Genomic DNA, 27,890 nt, shown 5'->3' with positions numbered 1-27,890 from the left:
GTGTTATCACTGGCGCTCAAGGTTGCTCCAGAACGTAAACTTGACTACTCCTGTTATGGCAAAATCTCATCTAAAACGATCGGACAAGTTTCCCAAGCATGGCGGTGCAGCCTGCACCAAAAAGTGGTAACAGTTTTGTGGGTGAGCTCCGATCACATAAAAATGAAGAAATAAGCGCGCGTGGCAGTATTTGCAGCTCTTAGGAAGATTATTACTAGCGAGAAAACTTAATGGGGAGCATGCATGCCGAAAATGGGAAACAAGAATAGCATGCAAGTAATGTTCAAGATGAACGGCTACCGGCACAAATTGTGCTATCTCCCTTCTCGGTAAACGTGTTATATAACGACACCATGGCATCGGAATTAAAACGAATGTAAAAGTTTTGCTGGACGAGAAATCTGCGCGTCTGCTTGAGATGAGTGCGTGCATGCGATGAGACTGACGGCAACCCTTGAGCATTGTGAAAACTTTCCCAACATGGCATGCCGGCTTTCACCAAGGAACCCATCAGCCTTTTGGGAAACATGTCAAGTGTATAAATGGGCTTGCTTGCATGCGAGAAATTCTTAAACATGTTCTTTTCTGCCTTAAAAGACATGCACTTGTGGTGTTATAAGACATGGACCTGTGTGTGGCTTCAAGGCTTAGTAGTATCGCATGCAGTTATCCTCCCCATTTCTCGTCAGTAGGACAGCTAGGAGCAACGCAAGAGTGAAATAATGAAATATGCATCCTGTACATCAAGAGAAAACATCATCGTTCGCAGTGAAAGTTTTCGGTAGCATTCTTCTTTTTCGTACCATAATCTTCACAAGCACCGGGCTCTGTTTTTACCTCTAATAATGTACATTGCTCATACCTAGCATATCATATATATTGTTAAAATAACTATGCCTCTTCGATATGTGCATTTCTAACCCCTGCACGATCTTTTCTTCGCTGTTATAGGTTACTGCTTGAAATCAAAATAAAAAAAAGTCAGTTTTGCCACAAGGGCAAAGCAATGAATGTTTAGCAACAAGTTAGAATGTCATACGAAGAAAGGCTCAGCTCACTCCTTCAGCAATGATGGCTGCTGCAGCGAGCGAAATAACCTGCGAGCTTTCTATGGCTCTGAGTGTTTTTTCTGGTTTTAACAGTGATCTCTGTGCTATTGCAGATGTGTCTATTCCACCTACGGAGCATCGAAGAAGTTGCATGCTTCGGACACTGCTATAAATGCATTGCACCAGCCTCGTCTTCAAAATCATTCACCTGCTTTTGCTGTGAAGTTGAAGCAGTGCAAATAATGTCCTCATGATGCGAGTGCTTTTTTGGTTTTATGTTTTAAGCGAATTTTGTGCTATTCTTAGTTGATGAGTTTATTATGGAGTGTGACATATTCGTACTTTGATCATTTAGCCATCATTATGACTTTCCAAATGTGGCTTCAGCATACTGCCATCTTATACATTCAGGTTAACTACCGTGAAATGCCAAGCAAGTGCCCCCCTCCCTTTTTCTGGTGATTTGAAATATCCGCCAATGAGCGAGCAAGTGTCCCCCTGCCCACCTCCCTTCCCGCGCTGTTCACTGCTTCATTCGGTGTTTTTATTCGTTTGACGAGGGCTAATAACGACAGTGAATGCATGCCTATTCAATACCACATTTCATTGGAAGCACGTACGGCTCTTAAGCCGCCATCTTGAATTTGATCCGTGACCCAGCAAGGGCCCCCCCTCCAAATGTTGTCGGATCATCTTGCACCGTAGAAGGGGTGCTTGTTCGGGTTCTTACGGTAGTTATTTCTGCAGTGAAATATAGTATCTGCTTGTTGATGTGAGAGTGACTGTGACGTTATCTGATGAATCAGTTATATTTAATTTTTAATCGCACTTTCCTCTCGTACAAGCAATAGAAATCTTGTAGAAAATGTGTGAAATGCATCAATAGCTAGAAGCCATCCTTTGCGTTATGCACAAGAGTGTGCCTGTATTGTTTACTAACGGAAACTGTAATGGCATTGTGTACATTGTAAATGTTGTTTATCTGTTTTCATATTTTCCACTTTGTTTCGTATTAACTTCTTCAGCTCGTTTTTTTTTTATAAGCTTCATGTGTGGAAATATTAAAGGGGCCCTGCAACACTAATTCAGCATGGTCATAAAATGCTGCCTACCGATAGTCCAGGCATCTGAGGATGTGGGCCAAATGTTATAGTGCAGAATGCGGTCTTAAATTTACAGTTAATTCTCAAAGTGAGCTAGAAATCGCTTGCTGTTCTCGACAAATGATGCCATAAACACAAAGGTCATGGCCGTTGGTTCATTCGAGCATTGTGAGTTAGCATCGGTGGTTATCGATAGCAGCAATAGCTACCGCGGCCACCACGGGATGCCATGACATGCCAGTGCAGCACTCGCTCGCGAACATACTGAAAGTAAGCCGTGCGTTAGGGGGAAAAAAAAAAGAGAAAATGCTCAATGTCATGACGCGTGCCGACGAACGGACGTAGTTTCTTGTAGCCTTGTCATACAACCCCCCCCCCCCCCACTCCTGCGTAGCTTTCAGCACGCTCACTGGTACGAAAGGAGAGAGAAAGTGTTTATAGCGTGCCACAAATCTCTGTAACTCCGCTCGTACTTGTCGGATTCTAAAAATTTTTGGGCAGTTGATTTGTGAGGCAATAAACTCATTTAATGAAGCCCTTCAATGATTACTTGGAAAAGTGTTGCAGGGTCCCATTAAGAGGTACCATTGCTGTGTTATATTGTGTAGATATTAGTATGCAAAGCAAAAAGTAATCGAGTTCGATAGATTGTTCCTTAACGCTGTAGTACATACAAGAGCAAACACGGCTGTTTAGGTGTAGTAGCAAAATTGCATCCAAATCGAACCTTTATGTATTGGCTCCAGTTGTTCGCATGTACTAAGCATTGTATTCGTGTACTGAGAGATGGGAACTTGAGTGCGACGTATACTGGGGCTGTGCACTGCTTCCACTGCAGCAATGCATTGTTTGGGTAGGCAAAGTTTATCATGTACTTTAGGAGGGCCATCCATAAAGTTCTATATTATTGACATCAAGGAAGAGAGACGAATGAAATTTGAGTGGGAGTTTATTCTTTCTCTACATAATCTCCTCCTAAAGTCACGCGCTTGTGCCAACGATGCATGAGTTTCCACAGGCCATTACAGTAGAAATCTTCATTTTGAGAGATCAGGAAGAGCTCGACTTGCGTGATGACCTCTGCGTCGTCCCAAAAATGTTTCCCGCGCAGTGTGCTCATCATGCGAGGGAACAAGAAGAAGTCACTTGGTGGGAGGTCAGGTGAACATGGCGGGTGAGGCAAAACTTCGTAGCCTATAGAGGCTGCATGCGTCACTGTCACTTGTGCTGAGTGAGCTGAACTAGCCACCCTAGCTGAACTTTTCAGATGGTTGCTGCCATTTTTGTTTTGGTGCCCTAGCGGTGTTGCATGATATTTATATCGAACAGAAATTTTATATAATGCTAAAACTAGACAGACACATGCTCAGTTTGATGCCTGTTGTGTACACCTCTTATAAATATGTCACCCTGATTAAAAATTTGGAGGACTCTTGAGCTTCGCCTTCAAGAGTACAGGGCGATAGCGTAATGGGGCCCTGTTCGCATCGCCTTTCAAGTCGCTAGCCTGGCTTCACTTCTTGGCGGACACCATGCCGCAAGGAAGGGAACATCTGTACGCATGTAATTTGGCCGTTTCAAACTATTCTGGATTGCGTACTGCAAGTACAGTTATAAAGTGCCCACTACATGTTGGTAAGGCAACACGTACAGATGCGCAACGGCACACGTTGTTGGTGCTGTTGCTGATAGTGATAATTAATTATGCCTGTCTGCTTCGTAATTGGTGGGCCTTTAAACCAACCACTCTTTGCACAATTCACATGTTTTGAGGCCTGGTGTGGTTCTATGCTTCTGGTACGCAATATTAAATGCCTTAATGGCTCTCCTTGCACTACATGACATTCATATAATGTTTTTTTAAAGAAATTTCGAACACTAGCATGGCCCTGTGGTAGAACACCTGCATGCCTTGCAGAAGTTCTGGGTTTGATTTCCACTCGAACCGAAGACATTTATTTTCTTTATTTGCATCGATCTCGAATTTTCACTCACAAACAATGCTGATTTTTCACTCACAACCAACGAGACCAACAGCAGAATTTCTGCAAAACGAGCTCTTTAACGCTATCGTGTTAATATTAACTTTATGAATGCCCCCCGTATTAACAAGTGCAATAACCGTTGATTGCCTGGTACATCACTCCACATCAATGTGGTGTGTGACCCATCGTGCATTGCCCTCCTGTTCTCCCTTTGGGTTTGCAGGTTCCTTGTCTTTGACGTCCCTGGAGCAGTACCAGATACTGCAAGGCGGACTGCATTCCTGCCGGCAGTGCGCCTATGTGAGCAAAGACAAGTATAATATGAAAAGACACCTTCGAATACACACGGCTGAAGGCCCCTTCCAGTGCCACTTGTGTTCGGCCGCATTCACTCAGAAATCCAGGCTCAGAACTCACATGCGCAGCCACTCGAGCGGCCGTCCCTTTTCCTGTGTCCACTGCAGTGCATCCTTTACGGATAGAACCGCGCTGATTTACCACCTGTGCACCCATATAGGAGAGCATCTATTTTCCTGTGTCGACTGCAATGCATCTTTCTCACGGAAAGACAGCCTCGATGACCACGTGTCCCGTCATCATGGAAAGAAGGTGCCTTAAAGGTTTGTGGTGTACAAACTTATATTGTGGGTGGTGGGGAAGGAAAGTTAATAGATTACTTTATTGTGTGGTAAGGTAACTTCCAAGTGCATCAAGCTGCTTTTGGATGCATTAGAAATTGAGTTTCTTGCAGCATATTGCCCTGTGTCCACTGCAATGTATCCACTTTGTGTAAACGGCCCCTCATGGACCTCGTATCTTGTCATCTTGCAAATGAGAAACGACAAAGGTGAGGGGCCTATAGCCTTCCTTGAAAAAGAGTTTGTTGATTAGAGGTGACAGTGAAAGCGTGGTTCGAGGTTAGCAAAGATGCTTAGTTTGTCAACAAGGAATAGCACAGATTCGTGGGAGATAAGAGGAATGATAGTAGAGTAGAAAGCAGAGGCCACGTTCTCGAGACGTGAGTACCCCGACCACCGAGTGCCACTTTGGGGTAACTCTGTGCCCATCACTGAAAGCTGGCAGGCGGCCAGAGGCACTGGGAATGGAACCCTGTGTCTCCTGTATCGGAAGCGGACCATCGGACCACTTCACCTGTGATTATTAGATGTGAATGCAGTAAAGAAACATCAGTACATGGGATGCAGAAAAAAGTGCCTCTCCTCCTATATGCCCGCTGAAGGAGGAAAAATGTTATTGTTAATAAATAAAAGCTGCAGATACTTTCTGTAGCGCATAAGGAAACACAGCTCACACTGAAACGAGCAGAGACAATAAAAGAAATTCATCGACGATTACGATACTGCCTAATGTGAATTCTGAGCGCAGCTTCGTTTTAGGGCAAAGCCAAGTGTGTCTGAAGTTTTGGCTTTCCGCAAGGTATAGACTACGCTACAAATTATAACTTTTGTGAGGTATGACAGCACCCTCTATGCCATTATTCATCTTTCTGCGGATAAGCGTGGCACCCGCTACACATCTGTAAGGTATTATGTGCACTTTGTCGATGCCGCATGTGGCTGATGACGATGAAGAATTCTGGCTGAACACTTTGCAGTGGGTGGGCAGCTTCCAACCACACACTCATCGCATAATTAGCATTGTATGATGTCTGGTTGTTATTTTACTCTTCTGCCACGCTATATTACATAGGCTAATGCGATTCCTTGCCAAACATTACGCCTGTACAGGGTCTTTTTGGAAATGAGTTTCAAGCACCAGCGTGTCTTTGTGGTAGAATACTTGACTGCCACGCAGAGGGCCTGGATTCAAATCCCACTCGATGCTGGGTATTTTTCTCTCATTTTTTCATGTCTATCGGTTACACCACCGACGGTGATGGCAATACCGCTCAATGCGGGAACGGGCGCCTAGGAGCTGCGCTCTAAAAGATCGCCAGGCCTGCGCGGAGCGGGTAGCACAGTCACAGTAGGAGGTAAAAGAGCGGCCTTTCTAGAGCCCATTGTGAACTCTCTTAGGGCAACTACTACAAGTACACTTGCAAGGTACCCACCATGCCATAAGTCATCATATTTTTTGTGGAGTGTGGAAGCACCAGTTACGCCATTATTCATAATTCTGCGGAGAAGCCAGGTACCCACTACACATCTGTAAAGCATTATGTGCAACTTGTTGATGGTGTGGCTGATGATCGTGAAACATTATGACTGTATAGGGTCCATTGTTACTAAAGTAAAAGGTGTAGATACCGCCTGGAGTGCATAATGGAACACAGCTCACATTGAAGTGAGTGGGGAGAATACAAAAAAAAAAGATTAAGGCAGCTTTGCACTGGTGGTGCCTGCAGCCTAGGAAGTGCTTCTCTTTATTTTTCTCTTTCTTTCTTTTTCTCTCATCTCTCTGTTCTTTCTGTCTTTCTTGTCTCTATTTATTTCAATTTCATTCTTTATCCATACATTTCTTTCTCTTCCTTGCTCTTTCATTCTTTCTTGCCTTTCTGTCTATCTCTCTCTCTCTCTCCTTATTTCTATCTCTGTATTTCTTCCCTTTCTCTCTATTTCTCTTTTTACGCTATGCTTTACTCTGTCCCTTCCTCACCCTCACTTGCCTTTTTCACCACCTTGCTATGCTATACCAAGGCAATGCTATGCTCTGCTAGCGAGCTTGGATAGCCAAGTGGTTACAATGCTCAACTTCGGTACACCGTTTCGAATCCTACCTCGCCAAAAAATTTTTTCCACCAAAGATTTATCTGTCTTTCTTTCTCTACTCGTTTACTCGCCCGTCAGGGCTATTGCACCCCACGCCAGACAAATCGGCCATGACTTGTGGGATGAAAGCAGTAGGTGAAGAGGATGGAGAGAGAAGAGGACGAAAAGAGCTCACCTGGACTCATGATGAAGATAATCTCTGTTCGCACTACCCGGCGCAACGAAAAGCTCAAGCTGTTAAAAATACAAGAGTGAAGGGATTTGAACTATTGTGTGTGTGAGTGGGGGGGGGGGTGGTTGGTGTTTGCATGTCTACGACCTCCTTAGACCACGTGGTGAAGGTTGCCTTCAGTCGTGACAGTTTCCTCGGTGCTGTTGCACTCGTAAGTGATTGTGCCTCAGCTGCCGTGCGAAGGAGAAGGGTTAGAGGTGGGCGCACAAGCAGTGGAGCAGGGTTGTTACGGGGCGGTGGCGCAGTGGTGTACCAGGTCGGCTGTGCATTGGTGTTTGTTGATGTTTGTTGATGTTTGGTGATCTTGATGTTTTGTTGGCATGTTGATATACAAGGCAACATGACATGACGATTTTCTTGAAGGGCTGTCCACACTTTATGCACCCTACACCGTGGCAGCGTCTGTCACTGTTTGCAAATTCATATGTATCAAATGATAATAATAATAATATCTGGGGTTTTACGTCCCAAAACCAAGATATGATTATGAGAGACGCCGTAGTGGAGGGCTCCGGAAATTTCGACCATCTGGTGTTCTTTAACGTGCACCTAAATCTAAGTACACGGGCCTCTACCATTTCGCCTCCATCGAAATGCGTCCGCCGCGGCCGGGATCGAACCCGCGACCTTCGGGTCAGCAGCCGAGCACCGTAACCGCTATACCACCGCGGCGGACTATGTATCAAATGAATGTGAAGAGAAACTGAAGGGCTCGATTACTTTGTATAGCAACCATAAGGAAGCCAACAGACAATTAGAACCAAGCAAATCATAAGAGGAATAATGTAACGTTGAAATAATTGAATGTGAAGAAGTCATTGAGGAACGAAATGAAAGTGTGAAAATGAAGAAGTTGGAGCAGCTCAGTTTGTTCCTCTTCTTCCAAATCATTGAAGTGAGAGTCACGAATTCGTCACATTTTACACCTTCAGGTAGCATGTGGGAATTTATTGGTCGATGGGAGTCAGCTGAAGAAGTTCACATACCATGTTATGTCTGAGGTTGAAAAGCTGCAAGTAGTGGTGCTGGGTAAAACCTCTAAGATTGGTTTTTCACACATGTACATTGATACATACGTTGCTGTAGTATATGTATTCTACATTTTGTTTTTGATTTGTGACAGCATACTATATAATGCACTATGCATTCTTCTTCTAGTTGAACCCTCACGAGGGTGTTATATGCTAGTATTTTTAGACGAGTAGGGGCGATATCTAATTTGTGGTGAAGAAACCCAAGCGTTCGTGAGGCGGATGTGCAGTTTTTAATGATGTGACTGGACCACGTGAGATGATCAGCGATGGTTGCTTGTAAATATTTATATTCATTGCATGTGACATCCACGTGTTTACTGTGGGGCATCCAGCTCTCTCATGCAGTAGAGTTCTTTTTTTATGAAACCTGATTCCCACTGTCTATGAGCATTCTTAAATTGTGTGGTAGCATAGTGTGAATCCTTGGATATGCAGTGTGTGGCTATGTGGCTTGGTCTAAATTATGTTCGTGACTGGATGACGTTGTCTTCTTAGGCCTCTTCCACCACGTTGTACATCATGAGCTACGATGAATATTTGTGGTCAAAATTAGGGCCTGACCTAGTATTTTTCATTCTGTCGCATTGCACAATGCTCCCTACTAACTGTTTCCTTCCTCCATGCCAGGAATTGGACCTTCATCCACGTGCTTAGCAGCGCAGCACTTCACTTCAGGAAACGACGGTAATGCGTTCGTATCCAGGCAACAATGAAATGCGGAATGACAAGTGACCTCAGTAAAAGATTCGATAGCCATATTACAAAAATGGCTGATCACCAACAAGCCCACTATAGAGTGCATACAAACGGCGCAAACCAATACGCGTACGACTGGTGGACCTTTGAAGGCCGAATTTCTGTACTCGCTGACGCTGGGTTTTTCGTGTACGTTGCCACCGCCGCGACTGCCACCACATAAATCTGCACTTGACAAAAACAAGCAAAAGAACGGCACACGAGGAAGAGGCAGATGCAAGCACCGCTATCCAGCGGTGTTTGTGTCTGGCTTTTCCTCGTGTCCCATTCTTTTGCTGGCTTTCGTCATGTATGATGAACCAACTGGCCCAGATCTCAACTCTTCTATAAATCTGCAACTCGTAGCAAGCTTCGCTTGAAAAGCGATATAAGTTATGGCTTTCCAGCCGATAGATTCAAAATGACTGAACAATCAAGACAGTTTTTATTCAGTCTCAATCCAATAATGAACTCTCAAAAATAAATCATTGTAGATGTACGGGTTCTCCTAAAATGCACATTTCATTTCAATTTATAAGCCTCACTATGAGTAATTAGCACACATGCCTGTGTCAGTAGTCTGACCATGATGGTAGTAGACATTACCTAATGAAGCCATGGAAAGCAGAGAGAGCATTGTTTCTCGTATTTAATTGAAGCATACTTATTTTAAAATATGACATAAAAAGAAACAAAAATATGTGCATGGAAAAAAAGACGCTGCTGGTGGGGACTGAACCCACAATTTTTTAATTACACAAAAGATGTCGTACATATTGAGATAGTGCAGTGGCACTTTTTTTTGTGCAGATTAATTTGTGTGCATTTATGTCATACTTCAATTATCAATTGCAAATAATGAACCTTATGCTTTTCTTGTCTTTAGTAGGTGTTGTCTATCAAAGAAACTTGCACCTTGATTCACTGCCCATCTTTTGTTTCCCTTGTATTGTTCCATCATATGTAGAACATCTTCAGATCCTTAACACTCTGAAATGTGCACATGAAGCTTCTGTGATGTCTGTGGCAACAATAAGCCTATTTGCACTATTGGATGCCTCTAATGTATTTAACTGAATGTCTTGGCAACCAAGAATCTTCTAATTGAGTAACAAGAGGAAGGTTTTTGTGACATACTATCTATGACACTGATAGAGGACAATGCAGAAGCACGTTGCCATGTGCTCTCAGTATAGAACACTCTATTTTTGCACCCCCCTTCATCAATCTGAGCTTATTATAGTATGCTTGAATTTACCTAAAACTGCTTGCAGGTTCATCGCCTCTAATTACTCTGACACTTTATTTGTCAAACCAGCTCCACAGCCAACCATTCAATCGTCTTATTGCGAGATTGGATGCAAAGAATTGTGTGGAATTACGACATCCATCGCAAATCGCCATATAATGTTTTAAAGAAGTGTAGTTTTCATTCCCCTACCCTTTGGGACCCTGGCCGAGTCCATCGTCAGCACAGAAGGCTTTAAAAGCATTATTGCGCTTCTTGCGGACAACTGGTCTTAGAGACAGACTCTAAGAAGTGACATATTCTCGTTTCCTTTTTTTCCCCATCTTTTTTTTTTTTCTTTTTCCTTTTCTGGCTCTCCTTTTTTCTAACATCTCTCTTCTATCATCTTTTATCCCCCTTACCCCTTCCCCCAGCACAGGGTAGCCAGCCGGTCTAAGAACTGGCTAACCTCCCTGTCTTTCCGCTTGTTTCTTCCTCCTCCACCAGGAGACCTTGAAGTATGAATATACATTCATACCTCAAGGTTGACATTTTAATGATATGCCTCATATCATTAAGATGTCCATGAGGCCTATGTAGGCATGCTCAAATGACATCTAACTGCGCTATTTTCAGCGACGTGCTAATTACGTGCTCATTTTTTCCGGCTGATAAAGAAAGCGCGCGAAATATGAAAAATAATATGTGACTGTGCTCCCACCCTCAAAAGGTGGGAGCCATTATAATGATTAGGTAAGTATTTATCGAGTTAAAAACAGAAACGTAATTAGGACTAATTATCTTAACTTGATTAACAAAAAAATTTGTAGTGGCTACTACAGTATACTGGGAACAATATGCACTAGGCGTGCTTTGCGTAACTACGTTCCTCTTTTTTTTAAATCGTGCTGCACGATGTTTGGGACACCCTATATATTGAATATTAAAATGTACGCTATTTCTCTTGCAAACTTCAAATCGTTGTGCTCTATTATTTGAAGGCAATGCTTTTGTTTCTTTTCCAGGATTAAGTGTGTTCTAATGACAGCTATTTGTACACTGTAGAAATGAAAAGTCGGGCAGCTGTAGGAATAGGCTACTCGTGCTTTTTCTGCCACTTTGACTTGATAATGGTGCAGTAAGTTTTGGCACGTATAAAACGCTCCTAACTGGACTTTTTTGATGCAGGTTCAACAGTGCCTTTGCAAGTCCTTAACGCCTGTCCGAACAGGTCATCAGCTTTAAACATTGCCAGTGCGTTCACATATGTTGTCCACACCCTGCTTGCTAAGTTGCAGTGGAAGTTGTGGTCAGGACCAGAACCGAAGCCGCATCCAGAGTTTCTACAGCCTGCGTGGCACATCCTGCTCTGAAAGCATGCTGCAATGGACATTCCTCCCACAGCAAAGCACTCAGCAGTAGCCGCAATTGCAGCCATGTTCACTCTCACCGTCCTCTCTTTCAGTGTTGGCAAAATTAGATTGTGTTTTTTCAGTGGCGTCCATGGGAGTGTGCACTATTTTCTCTTTGTAGTGCATTGCGAAGTCTCTCCCAAGCAAGTGCTGTATGGAGACATCTTTAAATCAACATATCTCTGCCAAAATTCAAGTAAATCTAGTCAGCTCTGGAATTTGTACAAGTTTGTTGTTTGCTCTGGGTGAAGCCATGTGGAACTTAGCAGCCTTAACAAGGACATCCTGCTCATTTCTTGTCTATTTATTGAATTGCTTATTTACAGCCATCTTCACTCACTTATTAATTCTCACACAGATTCTGCACATTTGCTTCATCACTCAAAAGTTTTATTGGGATGTGGGTTAAGGTGTCGGTATATCTTGTTTGTCCTGGCAATGCATATTACTTGTTGCCAGGAGTGTAATGTTAAATTGGACTCTGTGTCTTCACTCCTAATGCAGCTATAGATGACACACACAGTATCGTGCATAGTCTGCTAGGTCATCATTTGACATAGGGAGGGTCTGTTAAACTTGGCTTTTTGTTCCTTTGCTCGGACTATCATTACTGTTGCTCATAAAGTACAACTTTGGAGTTGCTGTGTAGCTAAGTAAATTTATTTGTGGCCAGAATTGTGGCGACCACACTGTCGTGAGCAATATTTAAATGTGTATGCTGTTTCCACTTGCAATAATCATGGGATGATGGGTGTTTTCGTTCTTTGTTAGCTTATGTCGAGTTGCTTAAGATATTTACGGTTGCTATGAAAACAAGAGAGGTCGTTGCATTTTATCATTTTAGATATGCTCTCTTGTGCTGCTGCTTCACAGTGTCATTTAGCATTGCATTTATCCTTACCAATTACACTGTCATGTCATCAAGGTGTGACACTACATTTTTTTTATTATTCTGTTTAGAGAAGATGCAGCCATACTAGGGTGCTTTAGATGCTGCACGAAGTTTGAATTTTTTTGGATGCAAAGAAGGATTTTTTTTATTGAGCTGCAAGTGTAGAGACTCTTTGGATTGTATATGATTTCACATTTTTCAACTTAGTTCTTTGAACTGCACATGTTTTCACATTGCAATTTTCTTCTTTTCATTTACTGTTGTTACGTTAGTAGGCGACAGACTGCCTAAAATCATTTTTTTGTTTTGTCGAAGATCCACTATTCATGTCGGGAAACATGTTTTTTTCTATGTATGTTCTGTGAGGATGTAACATAAGTGTGGTTTTTATGCGATGTTTGTAGGCACCATCATTTGCTTCATTCCTATGTCTATATAACAACATTGAAGGGGTATAATAAATGTTATTTTCTAGTTGCCTTATTGCTCCATTGTCTAATGTATCGTGTTTTGATCCATTTTACTGAGCCTTTATAGCTATAGCAGTAGAAAAGAATATGACGCACACCCCCTCCATTTTGCCCTATTATATAACGTAATTTGAATCTGTATATGGATACAGATTCTTAACTACGGTAAGATATTTAACTGACATAACTAAGGTTAGCAGAGCTTAAAGAAACTCATGCGCTGTACAGTTTGGTCATGTATCCACCTTTGCCAACAATTTCATATTTATGCACCATTCACTTGTCTAATTATAAAAGCAAAGATTGAAAATAAATTAAGGCACACCTTCGCTAACTGATCTGGGACATGTTAACACATCCTTTCTTTCTTAGCAGTAGCTCCTTGCTGCACTGTTTCAGCTTTCAACTAACAAATTCTGCCATAGGTTGTCTGTGAATCACTGGGAATTATAGACCACGCATCCAAAAAACGAACCCCATTGATACATGCAATGTTTAATAAAGACTCAGTAGCACATTTGGAAGTGGCATTGCGATGCCTTTTGCCAGTTAATATCACAATCTGTGAAGGAGACTTTTCAGTCATTTTTGTGAGGGTTGCCAGATTGTATCAATCAGTTTCAGACAAAAGAAAGCGCCCATATCATATGATATCCATTTACAGACGATATGCTGCGATGTAGAGCAGAATTCTTGCGAAACATGTACTGGGTCAGTGCAGTGTAACCACTTCAATAACATGCTATTTGTGTAGGCAATAATGCACTTCACTTACCAGTGCAATAACCATTCTTGCTTTCCTGGTGCTGCAGTCGGATGCTATGCAGTGTATTATGCATGAATTGCATTGCTTTCCTCTGCTCCCTGTGGCTTTGCAGGATCCTTCTCTTCGGCGTCCCAACAGCAGTACCATTCACTTGTGTCCGTACAAGGCGAACTGCATTCCTGCCGGCAGTGCACCTATGTGACCAAGGAGAAGGGAAACATGAAAAGACACCTTCGCAAACACACGAGCGAGCGCCCCTTCCAGTGCCACCTGTGCCCAGCTGCATTCTCTCGGAACACTCATCTCAAAGAGCACATTCGCACCCACACAGGAGAGCGTCCCTTTTGCTGTGACAACTGCAGTGCATCCTTTTTGCAGAAACATCACCTCAACGTCCACATGCGCACCCACACGGGGGAGCGCCCGTTTTCCTGTGACCACTGCAGTGCATCATTTTCGCTTAAACAGAGCCTCAACGACCACATGCGCACCCACACGGGAGAGCGTCCCTTTTCCTGTGACCACTGCAATGCATGCTTTACACGAAAACAGACCCTCATCCGCCACATGGGCCGTTGTCTTGCATGCACGAAGCTCTAAAGGCTAGGTGCACACAGGCTTTTTTTATGGGGCTGGATTGATTTCCTTATTGTGTACGTAAATTGCTTTCAAATGTCTTTATATCCCTCAACTGTCGAGTTTCTTTCACAATGTTGCTTACAGGGACATCCGTCATTCTTTAAGAAAATTTCTTAAGTGACTGTGGGTGACTTCGAACACATGCCATTATGTCAAAGGCTGGCTTACCTTGGATGTGGATTATGCAGTCCTGTGGTGCTGGGCTGAGCACAGGAAGGAAAATAAAGTATATTACTTTTTCTGCGATTACCTTGCTCATTCATGTGAATCACTCTGCTCGATGTAACCTGACTCTTACTTATTTGCTTGTTTGCTCCGTCAGTTTTCAAAGGTCCCTCCAACACGATTCAAACACATATTTCTTACTTGTGGCTTGCGTAGACTAGCTGCCAGGCATAACTTTTGCATACATCAAAGCACCGATATCAATATATTTAATATTTTAAACACGCAATGAAATCACTACATCGCTGGTGACTGCATCAACGCATATTGGTGCTGGCCATAACTGTTGCGAGTTTAAATCGTAAAGAAGAGCACAGGTCTTTGATTGGATCAATGTAACCTTACACGTGATTGAGGCAAAGCATTCAAAAAGGGATTATTATATGGCTTTCTTTTGCGTGCTTTTCCACTAAACATGAGATAGGTGCTGTTGCAAAGGATAAGCAAACACTACTAGTACAAAGCACGATAGAGGCGTTGGGTGCTAGTCTGCCTCTGGCTTTTTCCTTGCACAAGTCGGATAACCCTACGAAAGGCTTCTTTCGCTTCTTTCTCTTCCTTGTGTACGTTTGTGGGCTGCCTCGTTTTGCACATACGGTACACTCTTGATTGTTGTTGGAAGTGGTGCAAGATCGAGACTGCGAGTTTGAGAAATCTTAGTTTGCGGTACTTTTTATGCTAACTCAAACAGAGTGTGCCGTTAAATAAAAGCTGTGCAACTTGGAAACACAGTAGCGGCACTGCCTGCTTTTAGGCCTGTGGCCTCCAAGCATTAAAACTAATACTTTATAAATCTCTCATATGCTCCAATCTTGAAGATGCATCTGCCATATGGGATCCCAGTCATGCTAACCTTATCACCTCTCTTGAACTACTACAAAATAACTGCTAGATTCATCCTCTCTAACAAAAACCGCACTGCCGGTTATAACCTCAATGGAAAATAACTTATCACTTATTCCATTGGCTCACCGACGCAAAGTCGCCCGTCTTTCACTATTTCATAAAATTGTCCACCATCCAACACCTAATAATGACCTCATACTCTGGCCTGTGTACATTTCAAACTGCGTTGATCATCGTAATAAGGTAGGAATCGCATCATGACACACTAAGCCTTTCTTTCAGTCGTTTATTCCCCGTACATCTCAGGATTGGAACCACCTTCCCTCAAGTGTCGCAACCATCACTGACTGCAAACTTTTCCACGAAGCATTAGATAACATTGTATAACCAGGAGAATTATTTACCTGTACTCACTGCTCCTGTTTGTTTATTTTATTTTTCTTTCTTTGATATAACTACTATTCTTTGTATAACCTGGAGAAATGTTCTGTTACCTGAATTCACTGCACTGTTTTATTCTGTATTTTTCATGTATTGTATCCACTCCCCTCTTCAATGCCATTTGGCCCTGAGGGTATTATAAATAAATAAATAGAAAAATGCACACACAAGGTTTGTCATTATGTGAAAGTCTTTCTTCTTGCCTGTGTACGCTCCTGAGCAGCCTCCGTTTGTACGTGTTGTACACTCGTGAGTGTTATGGTGTTCGAAAGGCGTATATTTTTTACCTCAACGCATTGTCATGTACCTCGCCCTTTTTCTCGGGCTGCGGCACAATCTTGTTTGTTACTGTGACAATGGTGTGATCACTGCACTGGATGGAACAGGCAACAATGCAAGCTTCCCATACATGGGACTTTCCAACTCATTCTATTTGATGAGCCTTGCATCGCCAGTGGCGATTGAAGTGTGGTCATGTGACTCCATGGAAATCTGGCTGAGATTAGGCTTTCTTTTTTCTTTTGAATTTTCTAGGCTATATAACTTCAGACTGCGTGCCTCTGTCACAGCCGTTCTCGCTGCATTAATATTTCCATCATTCACTCTATTTAACCCACAGGTAAAAAATGTGGACTCGAATAGTGTTGGAGGTCCCCTTTAAGTAGGCACATTTTGCAAGACCATCAAGTTGGCAGTGAGAAGCTGTGTATAGTCTTCAAATATGTGTAGATAAGTACAGTGTGCATTGATTGTGGTTTCTTTACTAATTCTAACAATTAATAGCTGAATGTAAGGGGAGGGGAGTATGTTGTATTCAGTTTCGTTATTGATTTGTGTTCTTTCTCCCGCAGGTGACACACATGTTCTTTGTTATGAATACATCGTGCAAGTTGAATAAACTGGTCTTTAGTGTGTCGGGTAGGCTGGCATTGGGCCTCCTTTTTCTTAGCTACTACACGTCTGTACTGTGGGCATTTCTCCTGACTTTTTAAGAGTGATCTCAGTCTTCTGGATCTGTCCATTCCTTTTAGAGAGCAGTGAATAAGAGTTATGCTATGGACGTTGCAAGAAAGGCATCACACCATACTTTTCATAGAAACCTTTTGCTTGTATTCCCGGTTACATTACAGTTTGAGTCTTGAATTTATGATTTTCACAGTGACATACTTATTTGCTGGCTGCTTCCTCTAATTGGTTATTTTGAAACGAGTGAAAGCAGATACTTGTTTCTGGATGTGTTAGTCTATTAATATTATAAAGATGAGTATCTACTTCATTGCAGTATTTATTTTCAATCTTCAGCATGAAGGAATTGTGCCTGTCTTACAAAGCATTGCCTCAGGGAAGGAAAGGTCGGCCTAGGTAGCTGGTAATGCTTACTGCTGTCTTTGCGAAATTGTGGAACAGTGCACGTGTTTTTATCTTCATACAGCTAGCTCAGACAAAAATATTTGTAGCTAAGTTAACGCAACACTTTGTAGCAGCATATTGCTTTTGCACTGCAGCATATTAACAATGATATTGAATAAACATTACAGCAGAAATTTTGTTACTTCACTACGGATTTAGCCCCATCATCTCTTTTCTTTATGTTCTTGTTTTGTGCTCTGGGGCCATTTTGACCACATTGCACCATTTACAATTTCACGAATTTTTTCTGTTTACCTTTTATGTGTTGTATTTTGTTCGTTCATGTTATAAAGTACATATATCAGACGGTGCACTTCGTGTTCTCATGATATAAATACTTTGATCACTAAAGCAGCTGTACTATTTTGTTAGCTTGTTGATGCATGCATTGTTCAATGCAAGATTTTGAAAGAGCTTTGTCTGTTTAGGCATGCCAACATGCCTTTCCAAATGTGGCTTTAGAGTATAGGCGTAGTGTTCCTTCAGGATAATTAGTTATCCCTGCGTCATCTGGGAAAAAGGGCAGTGCTGTACGAAAATATGGCGCAGAAGATTTATTTACTCAATGTTCCAGTTCTTATATCTATGACCACCGTGAAATACGCCATTTCATTATTACTGGGTCGTGAGAAAACACTCTGATAGGTCCAGTAAAAAGTGTAAAAGGTTGGCCGTACCTAATTTCCTGACCAAATAAAGTGGCCATTCTAGTTGAGCCATAGCTGCACTGATTTAAGGAGTTCAACACAGAGCGTGGTGCTGAAAAATTACCAGGCGCCCTGATTTGTTTGAGCATTTCCAATCTTATATAATAGAAGTGCTAAGAAGACAAGGACAAGAAAGTGCACAACAGGAGCACATTCGCATCCCACATGCTGCTTCATTGCACGAAAGCAGATGTTTTACTATATGATTTCTGAAACGTACAAGTGCTCAAATTTTAACCAGCTGCTACAGCTTGTCTCAGTAATAATGTTACTGGCTATGTGTAAATATGGATTGAAACATATTAGATAAATCCCAACACTGACAAGAAATGTAGTCGATTACAAGTAGTTTTTTATGTGCATGCGTTTTCGCTGCAAATGGTAGAATTTTCTGTAGGCATACTATGCATGTTCAGGCAGTCTTTAACGCGGATTTCTGTGCTATTGCAGATGTGTCCATTCTATCGACAGAGCATTCCAGAAGTTGCAAGTTTTGGACATTGCCATTGATGCAATGTATTTTTCTTCATGACATTGAGATTGTGAAGGCAATGTGCAGTTGTTCACCGGCTGCTGCATGTGATTATTTTCATTAATACATGTGCTATACGCTACTTTTTGGTACAAGTTAGTTCACTGAAACTGGAAAGCATAAAATGCACTTATCGAAGTGTTTAGGTTCCAGTTATCAGCATAAAGAAATGATAACCATCTTTAAGAGTGTTGGTTCAGGTTGAGTTTGTAGTACTGAACGCTCTCATATTTGCAAATTGGCTTAACAGTGCACATGTTCACGAAAGTATAGGTGAGAGAAAAACAAAAATTGCGGGTAATTGCTGCTATGAATAGTTGTAGCACTTTGCTTTTCCACTACAACATGTTAACAATGCTTTGAAATTGGTTTACAATGTAAATTTTTTCTTTCATTGTGCATTAGGCCCTGTCATTCTTTGCGTTTCTGTTCTTGCGCTGTGCTTTCAAATCAACAGGTTATCAAACCTAACATAGTCGAACTAACTACATTTCTTTTTTTTTTTTATAAATGCCACTAGTTGAGGAACAATAATTTCCTCTATGTAATTAAATGTGGCTGCATTCCCATTCACTATCACACGTAGTGCTGTCTTCACGTGGATCAATATTTTTCTGTCACATCATTCATGTTCTGTCCAGCCCACTTTGTTGTTGTTCTTTGTTGTTTATTATGTATCAGTGCTAGATTTAATGTGCCCATGACATGAGTACTGTGATGCCTGAAATGCCTGTAGTGCTTTGTTAAGTTGATGAACTGGGCTGCTGCAGTGACTACGTGGTTACAATGCATGGCTGCTGACCCCAAAAGATTTGGGTTTGATCCCGGCCATGGCGTTTGTATTTCGGTGAAAGTAATATGCATGAGGACTGTGTACTGTGCGATGTCAGTGCATGTTAAAGATTGCCCAGGAGGTTGAAACTATCCGGAATCTTTCACATGTGTCGTCTCTCATTGGGCTCATTCACACCTGCGACTAGCTCAGGACGCGTGACTAAGTTAATTGCTGTGGGCTGCTTTTGTTCCAAAGCAACCACTTTGGCTAAGTTGCTCGCTGCTCAATTTTTCAGTCATGCGACTGCAGTCGCATGCCCAGAAATAGGATCTCAGCTTATTTTACGGGGCAATGGCAATGGGAGGGGATGTGAATTCGTGGTGGTGGTGGCAGGTATATGTCACTTTGCAGGTGTGAACATCAGTCATGTTGAGTCACTTTTTGGTCAACAGTCGCAAATGGTCATGCAGCCAGTGCTGGTCACAGATGTGAATGAGCGTCTAGCCCGAGTAGCTTTGAGTAGCTTTGAGACGTTAAACCCCGTAGAACAACCACCAACCAAGTTAATGGGCACATTATGCACTGCAACATGTTAAATGTATGCTGATCATTTAGGCATCTCAATACAGCCATTGCAACATGGCTTCAGCCATTGTGTTCACACACGATAGTGAATTTTCTAGTGATGAAAATATTGGCTCCGTGTGTTCTGACTGAAATGTTGCTTGAACAGTAAGTCACTTATAGTATTCCATTGTGTCAGTATGCTTTCACTAAAGCAGTGTAAAAGCATTTAGAGGAAATCTCTAAACTCTGCCAATACATATAGACATGGGTGTCCGGAGGGGGGTGCAAGGGGGGGCAGCTGCCCCCCCTTGGAATTTTGGATAATTTTCTATGCAGTAGCAGTAAGCTACACAGCTTGATTAGCACACTCCAGTCCCGCGTATCCACGTGAAATATCATTCAGGATTACCAGCCAACTCTGCACGTTACATGCTGCTATGGACGAATCTTGCCGGTCATGTCACGGCAATGAAACAAAAGCTACCTATGCTGTATGCCCCCCTCCCCCTCCCCCACCCTCTGCTGATGCACCCCCCTGCATACCTGCCAACTCTCCCGAATTGTCCGGGAAACTCCCGAATTTGGACCTAATCTCCCGATTGTACGAATGTCATCTCGAATCTCCCGAAAAGTGGCCACCACTGCAGAGGCGGGCTTTTTTTCTCTCTTTTTTTAAAATCATGCACGTACGTCAGCCTTTCCTGCTGTGGCGGTGCTGCGGAAGGGCACTCGCCACCACACTTCTATTTCATTGTAACCATATTGTAGAGTACCGCTGAGTACATTCTAGGCACTGCGCAAGTGTTTCTGGACTCATACACAGCTGAGTTGCCGTGCTTTGTGACTTCGCGGAAAGGTGACAAGTATGGACTCTGTACCACGTGCGCCTGTGAAACTGCCAGATGCCTTCACAAGTAAAGAAGTTCGGTTCAAGCAGCTCAAAATTTCCGCTATGCAAAAAGAAAAAAAAAACACCTCCCCCCCTCCCTCCCGCTGCGGTCTCCCGAATTTTCTTGCTGTGAGGTTGGCAGGTATGCCCCTGGAAAAAGTTCTGCGGACGCCCTTGCATATAGAGCAACAGTTCTTGTTATAGCTCTTACATATGGCTGTATTTTCTCTACCAGAACTTTTGATGGTATTCTAACCATTGTAACTTTGTTCTGTTTTTTCTTTTTTTTTCATATTTTGCACTTTGTGTCATATTAACTTCTTCATGTCCCATTTTACTTCGTATCTCTCATGTAGTCGAATGTCGTGATGCTTTTGCCATGTGTCATTGTTTAGACACTTCTATGCGAAAAAGTATAAGTTTTGTATACACGCACGTGTACAAATAATTTTTTCTGTTTAATAGAGTGTCGTATCAAAACTGCATCCAAATCATTCTCCTCTGTATTGGCAGCACATTTTTGCATATATTGAGCACATATTTGCATATACTTATGTTGAGACGAGAACTTGTGTGAGACATGTACAGGATCAGTGTAGCATTGCCATTGCAGTAACATGCGGCTCATTGGTCTAAGGTTGTCATCTACATACATAGAAGTACAGCAACCCTTGATTGTCTAGTACTACAGTCCAGTTCCCTGTAGCGTGTGACACTCTATTTGCATTGCCTTCCTGTGCTCCCTGCTGCTTTGCAGGTTCCTCGTCTCCGGTGTCCGAGGAGCAGTACTGTTCACTTGTGTCCGTAGAAGGCGCACTGCATTCCTGCCGGCAGTGCACTTACGTGACCAACTACAGGAGCAAGATGAAAAGGCATCTTTGCAAGCACACGGGCGAGCGCTCCTTCCAGTGCCACTTGTGCCCAGCTGCATTCTCTCAGAAATCTGATCTCACAGGGCACATTCGCACCCACACAGGAGAGCGTCCCTTTTCCTGTGACAACTGCAGTGCATCCTTTTCGCAGAAACATCACCTCAACACCCACATGCGCACCCACACGGGGGAGCGCCCCTTTTCCTGTGACAACTGCAGTGCATCTTTTTCGCGGAGAGATATCCTCAACGACCACATGCGCACCCACACGGGGGAGCGCCCCTTTTCCTGTGACCACTGCAGTGCATTCTTTTCGCATAAACAGAGCCTCAACGACCACATGCTCACCCACACAGAGGAATGCCCCTTTTCCTGTGACCACTGCAATGCATGCTTTACGCGAAAACAGAACCTCATCCGCCACATGCGCCGCTGTCTTGCATGCAAGAAGCTCTAAAGGCTAGGAGCACGCAGGCTTTTTTTATGGGGCTGGATTCATTTCTTTATTGTGTACGTAAATTGCTTTCGAATGTCTTTATATCCCTCAACTGTAGAGTTTCTTTCACAATGTTGCTTACAGGGACATATCCGTCATTCTTTAAGAAACTTTCTTAAGTGACTGTGAGTGACTTCGAACACATGGCGTTATGTCAAAGGTTGGCTTGCCTTGGATGTGGATAAAGCAGTCCTGTGCTTCTGGGCTGAGCACAGGAAGGAAAATAAAGTATATTACTTTTTCTGCGATTACTTTGCTCATTCATGTGTATCACTCTGCTCAATGTAACCTGAATCTTATTTATTTGCTTGTGTTTGCTCCGTTAGTCTTCAAGGGTCCCTCCAACAGGATTGAAACACTTATTTCTGATTTGTGGGTTGCGTAGACTAGCTGCCAAGCATAATTATTGCATAGCTCAAAACACTGATATCAACTGATTTATTATCTTAAACACGCAATGAAATCACTACATCGCTGGTGACCGCATCAAAGCATATTGTGCAGGCTATAACTGTTGGAAGTGTAAATGACGGAGATGAGCGCAAGTCTTTGATTGGATAAATGTAACGTCTTTGATTGGATCAATGTAACCTTACAAGTTATCAAGGCAATGCATCAAAACAGAGATTATTATCTGGCTTTCTTTTGCATGCTTTTCCACTAAGCATGAGAGAGCTGCTGTTGCAAAAGATAAGAAAACACTACCACAAAGCACGATAGAGGCGTTGCCTACTATTCTGCCTCTTGCTTTTTGCTTGCACGAGTCGGATGACCATACGAAAGGCTTCTTTTGCTTCTTTCTCTTGCTTGTGTATGTTCGAGAGCTGCCTCGTTTTGCACATAAGGTACACTCTTGATTGTTGAAGTGGTGCAAGTTGGAGAAATATTAGTTTGCCTGTTCTTGCCTGTGTACCCTCCTGAGCAGCGTCATGTTGTACATGTGCACTCATGAGTGTTATTGTGTTCGAAAGTTGTATATTTTTCACCTCAACGCGTTGTCATTGACCTTACCCTTTTTCTCGGGCTGCGGCACAATCTTGTTTGTTACTGTGGCAATGGTGTGATCGCTGCACTGGATGGAATAGGCAACAATGCAAGCTTCCCCTACGTGGGACCTTCAAGCTCTTTCCACTTGATGAGCATTGCAACGCCAGTTGCGAGTGAAATGTGGTCATGTGAACCCACAGAAATCAGGCTGAGATTAGGCGTTCTTTTTCCTTTTGAATTTTCTAGGCTATATAACTTCAGACTACATGCCCCCCTCACAGCCATTCTTGCTGCATTAATATTTCCATTCTTCAGTCTATGCAGCCCACAAGTATAAAATGTGGCCTTGAATAGTGTTGGAGGTCCCCTTTAAGTAGGCACATTTTGCAAGACCATCAAGTTGGCAGTGAGAAGCTGTGTATAGTCTTCAAATATGTGTAAATAAGTACAGTGTGCTTCCATTTGAGGTTTCTTTACTAATACTAACAATTAATAGCTAAATATAAGGGGAGGGGAGTATGCTGTATTCAGTTTCGTTATTGACTTGTGTTCTTTCTCCCGCAGGTGAGACATATGTTCTTTGTTATGAATACGTTGTGCAAGTTGAATGAACTGGTCTTTAGTTTGTCAGGTAGGCTGGTATTGGGCCTCCTTTTTCTTAGCTACTACATGTGTGTACTGTGAGCATTTCTGCTGACATTAACAGTGATCTCCTTCTTCTGGATGTGTTTGTTCATTCTACAGAGCGCTGAATAAGAGGACATTCCTCCCACAGCAAAGCACTCAGCAGTAGCCCCAGCTGCAGCCATTTTGACTCTCACTGTCCTCTTTCAGTGTTGACAAAATTAGATTGTGTTTTGTCATAGCCTATTGTCAGTGAAGTGCATGGGAGCGTGCACTATTTTCTCTTTCAAGTGCATTGCGAAGTCTCTCCCAAGCAAGTGCTGTATGGGGACATCTTGAAATCAACGTATCTCTGTCAAAATTCAAGTAAATCTAGTCAGCTCTGGAACTGGTACAAGTTTGTTGTTTGCTCTGGATGAAGCCATGTGGAACTTAGCAGGCTTATCAAGGACATCCTACTCTGCATTTCTTGTCTATTTATCCGATTGCTTATTTATATCCATCTTTGCTCATTTATTAATTCTCACACAGATTCTGCGCATTTGCTTCATCACTCAAAAGTTTTATTTAGATGTGGGTTGAGGTATGAGTGTATCTTGTTTGTCCTTGCAGTGCCTATTAGTTGTTGCCAGGACTGTAATGTTAACTTGGACTCTAACTGTGTCTTCACTCCTGATGCATCTATACATGACACACACAGTACCGTGCATAGTCTTCTAGCTTGTCATTTGACATAGCGAGGCTCAGTTAAACTTCGCTTTTTTTTCCTTTGCTCGGACTATCATTATTGTTGCTCATGAAGTACAACTTAGTAGTTGCCATAGTAAAACAGTTATTTTATCAGGATTCACAAGCAATGAATGGCACTTAATCTGCATATTCCGCACCCATTCAAACATCGTCTTTCTTTTTGTCCTCATAAGTGTGTAGCTGGGCAACTTTATGTGTGGGCAGAATTGTGGTGACCACACTGTCGTGAGAAATATTTAAATGTGTGCCTCGTGATCATTTTTGCCTGTGTTATTGTGTTCGCTTTCAGTCAGCACAATCTCAGTATTTACATCAACCAAATAATTTATATTCTTTTTGCAGGGCCACTAAAGACAAAGTAATGTTTGTTGAATGCATGTAAATGTGGCTGTATTCTCTTCAACCATCAGATGTTGCGCCATTCTCAACTTCATCAATTTGACTTTGATATACGTTTCATACTGTAGTGTTTTGTATGCGTATATATATATATATATAAATATAGGTGCAAACAATGTCTTCGTGATATTCGTGCTTTGATGTTTTAAGTGGATTTTGTTGTGCTTTGCTTGGTTGATGAGTTTATTGTGCAGTGTAACATATTCATACTTTGATCATTATGGCTTTCTAAATGTGGCTACAGCATGCTGCCCTCTTACACGTTCACATTGATGCATTATTTCTACAGATCAAGTGAATGAAATATCTGCTCGTTGGTGCAAGAGTGACTGAAACATTATCTGGGGAGTCAGTTACATTTAGTACTTCATCGCATTTTCCTTTCATTGAAGCAATAGAATAATTATTATGGAGAACGTGTGAAATACATGTATGGGGAGGAGCGATCCCTTGTGTAATGTGCAAGAGTGTAGGTGTATTGTTCGCTACCAGAAAGTGTGATGGTATTCTGTACATTGTAAATGTTGTTTCTCTGTCTTCATATTTTCTACTTTGTTTCATATTAACCTCTTTAGCTGATAGATTTTTTTAGAAGGTTCATGTGTTGAAATATTGAGAGGTACTATTGCTAAGCTGCATTGTGTAGATATGTGTATGCAAAGAAAAAGGTGATAGAGTTTGATAGCTTATTCCTTAATGCTTTAGTACATATAAAAACAAACACGGTTGTTTAGGTATAGTAGTAAAATTGCATCCAAATCACATCTTTATGGAGGTGTTCGCATGTTCCAAGAATAGTATTTGTGTACAGAGAGATGGAAACTTGTGTGAGACATATACTCGGGCTGTGCACTGCTTCCACTGCAGCATGTTGTTTGGGTAGGCAAAGGTTATCGTGTACTTTACGAGGGGCGTCCTAAAGTTCTATATTATTGACATCAAGAAAGAGAGACGAACGAAATTTGAGTGGCAGTTTATTCTTTCTCTAAAGTCATGCACTTCTGCCAATGACGCATGAGTTTCCGCAGGCCATTACAGTAGAAATCTGCGTTTTGAGAGTTGAGGAAGAGCTCGACTTGGAGTAATGACTTCTCCATCATCCCAGAAATGTCTCCCGTGCAGTGTGCTCTTCATGCGAGAGAGTAGGAAGAAGTCACTTGGTATGCGGTCAGGTGAATATGGCATGTGAGGCAAAACTTCGCAGCCTAAGGAGGCTGCATGCTTTACCGTCACCTGTGTTGAGTCTGCTGGACTTTTTCAATGGGTGCTGCCAAACACGAAAGTAGTTTATGCTGGGGTCTACCAAGACTTAACTGACATCATTTCCATCACAGATATGACATCGGTAAAATGCACACAGATGACAGAAAAAAACTTGAAGAAAAAATTTTGATTTGGATGACCTGGGAGTCGAACCCACGACCTCTCGGACTGCGACAATCACTGCGGGTGCTCTGCCCGCTGTGCTACGGCTGCTCTTGCATGAGGCTTCACAAACATGCCTTATATCTTTTGCACCTTCTCCCTTTCACAGTGACCTTGGTTGGCGGGGGAGCGGGCGGTGTCGCTGTCGAGGATCGGTGAAGCGAAGTACTGAATCATAACTAATGAGCACCGCTGGGAATGCTTCGGTTGTTTCAGCTTTTGGTGCAGCGAGACACATGCCAGCAGGAAGCAGAACGCCTTCTCACAATCACGGCTCAAGCTAGAACTCTGCCACTTGCGCTTTAAATGAGTGCATGTCGAGTACCAGTATTATGTACTTGTTGATGCCATCTTTGCGCAGGATTCAGCATATGCTGTGTCCAGGTGCGCTTTAGTCTTTGGGATGGACATGTGCCAGAAAGCGTCAATGTGGGTGTGTCTGCGTCAAACAGTGCTATAGCTTCCAAACACCTATACTCCTGTGAACTATATTACTGTGAAGACACAGTTCACTTTCGTGTTATACCGATTCCTATAACGGAGGGATCAACCATTTTTTTTTTGTGCCGTAGCATTGTTGTGTGGTATTATATGTAAACGCTTTATATTACCCTAAAACTACACGTGCATGCTCATTTTGATGCCTATCGTGTGCGCCTTTTATAAATCTGTCGCACTGATAATGCGAGCTTTATGAATGCTTATTGTGTTAACAATTGCAACAACCCTTCTTGCTTGCCTGGTACTACAGTCCACATTGATGTAGTGTGCAACAAATGGTTTGCATCGCCCTTCTGTTCTCCCTTTGGCTTTGCAGGTTCCCTGTCTTCGGCATCCCAGGAGCAGTACCATTCACTTGTGTCCGTACAAGGCAAACTGCATTCCTGTCGTCAGTGCACCTACGTGACAAAGGACAGGAGAAACATCAAAAGACACCTTCGCAAACACACGGGCGAGCGCCCCTTCCAGTGCCACCTGTGCCCAGCTGCATTCTCTCAGAGCAATACTCTTACAGGGCACATTCGCACCCACACAGGAGAGCGTCCCTTTTCCTGTGACAACTGCAGTGCATCCTTCTCACGGAAAAACAGCCTCGATGACCACATGTCTCGTCATCAAGCAAAGAAGGTGCCTTAAAGGTTAGTGGTGTACGAACTTATATTGTGGGGGGTGGGGAAGGAGGGTTAACAGATTACTTTATTTTGTGGTAAGGTAACGTCCAAGTACATCAAGTGGCTTTTGGATGCATGAGAAATTGAGTTTCTTGCAGCATATTGCCCTGTGTCCACTGCAATGTATCCATTTTGTGTAAATGACACCTCATGGACATCGTGTCTTGTCACCATGCAAATGAGAAATGACAAAGGTGAGCAGCCTACAGCCTTCCTTGCAAAAGAGTTTGTTCATTAGAGGTGACAATGAAAGTGTGGGTTGTGGTTAGGAAAGATGCTTAGTTTGGAAACAGGGTATGGCTCAAATCCGTGGGAGACAACAGGAATGATAGAAGAACAGAGCGTTGGGCGAGTTGGTATTGTATTCCGGATTGCGTATTGCACAAAGAAACACGAAGGGAAGAACCACGGGACGAGCTCAGACTAACAACTGAAGGTTTATTGTCAGAAACCACACATATAAAGAAAATGAAAAAGGAAAGACACATGGTTGTGATTA

The 27,890-nt window shown here is 42.6% G+C and overlaps 2 protein-coding genes across 2 annotated transcripts in view; both read left to right on the top strand.

Annotated features, from left to right (window-relative positions):
* Nucleotides 1-27,890, top strand: part of LOC119406426 (oocyte zinc finger protein XlCOF6.1-like) — a 252,305-nt gene that overhangs the window by 101,866 nt on the left and 122,549 nt on the right. The gene's annotated exons all lie outside the window — the stretch shown is intronic.
* LOC125760254 (zinc finger protein ZFP2-like) lies at nt 3,153-27,356 on the top strand. The gene is made up of 6 exons (XM_049420094.1): nt 3,153-3,313; nt 4,361-4,437; nt 11,284-11,349; nt 13,748-14,233; nt 21,424-21,981; nt 27,037-27,356. Exons 1-6 carry the CDS (start codon nt 3,153-3,155, stop codon nt 27,354-27,356), a joined length of 1,668 nt encoding a protein of 555 aa, XP_049276051.1.

Source organism: Rhipicephalus sanguineus, chromosome 10 (genome assembly GCF_013339695.2).
Source record: "Rhipicephalus sanguineus isolate Rsan-2018 chromosome 10, BIME_Rsan_1.4, whole genome shotgun sequence".
Classification (NCBI taxonomy): domain Eukaryota; kingdom Metazoa; phylum Arthropoda; class Arachnida; order Ixodida; family Ixodidae; genus Rhipicephalus; species Rhipicephalus sanguineus.
This window is presented reverse-complemented; position numbering and strand designations above follow the sequence as displayed.

What these genes read in the sequence shown, in the direction of transcription:
- LOC125760254 (XM_049420094.1), top strand. Translation starts at nt 3,153, where the DNA reads ATGCATGAGTTTCCACAGGCCATTACAGTAGAAATCTTCATTTTGAGA. An exon ending in GTCACTTGGTGGGAGGTCAG is followed by an intron (nt 3,314 to 4,360) that starts GTGAACATGGCG and finishes TTGGGTTTGCAG; the next exon opens with GTTCCTTGTCTTTGACGTCC. An exon ending in CCTGCCGGCAGTGCGCCTAT is followed by an intron (nt 4,438 to 11,283) that starts GTGAGCAAAGAC and finishes TTTTTGATGCAG; the next exon opens with GTTCAACAGTGCCTTTGCAA.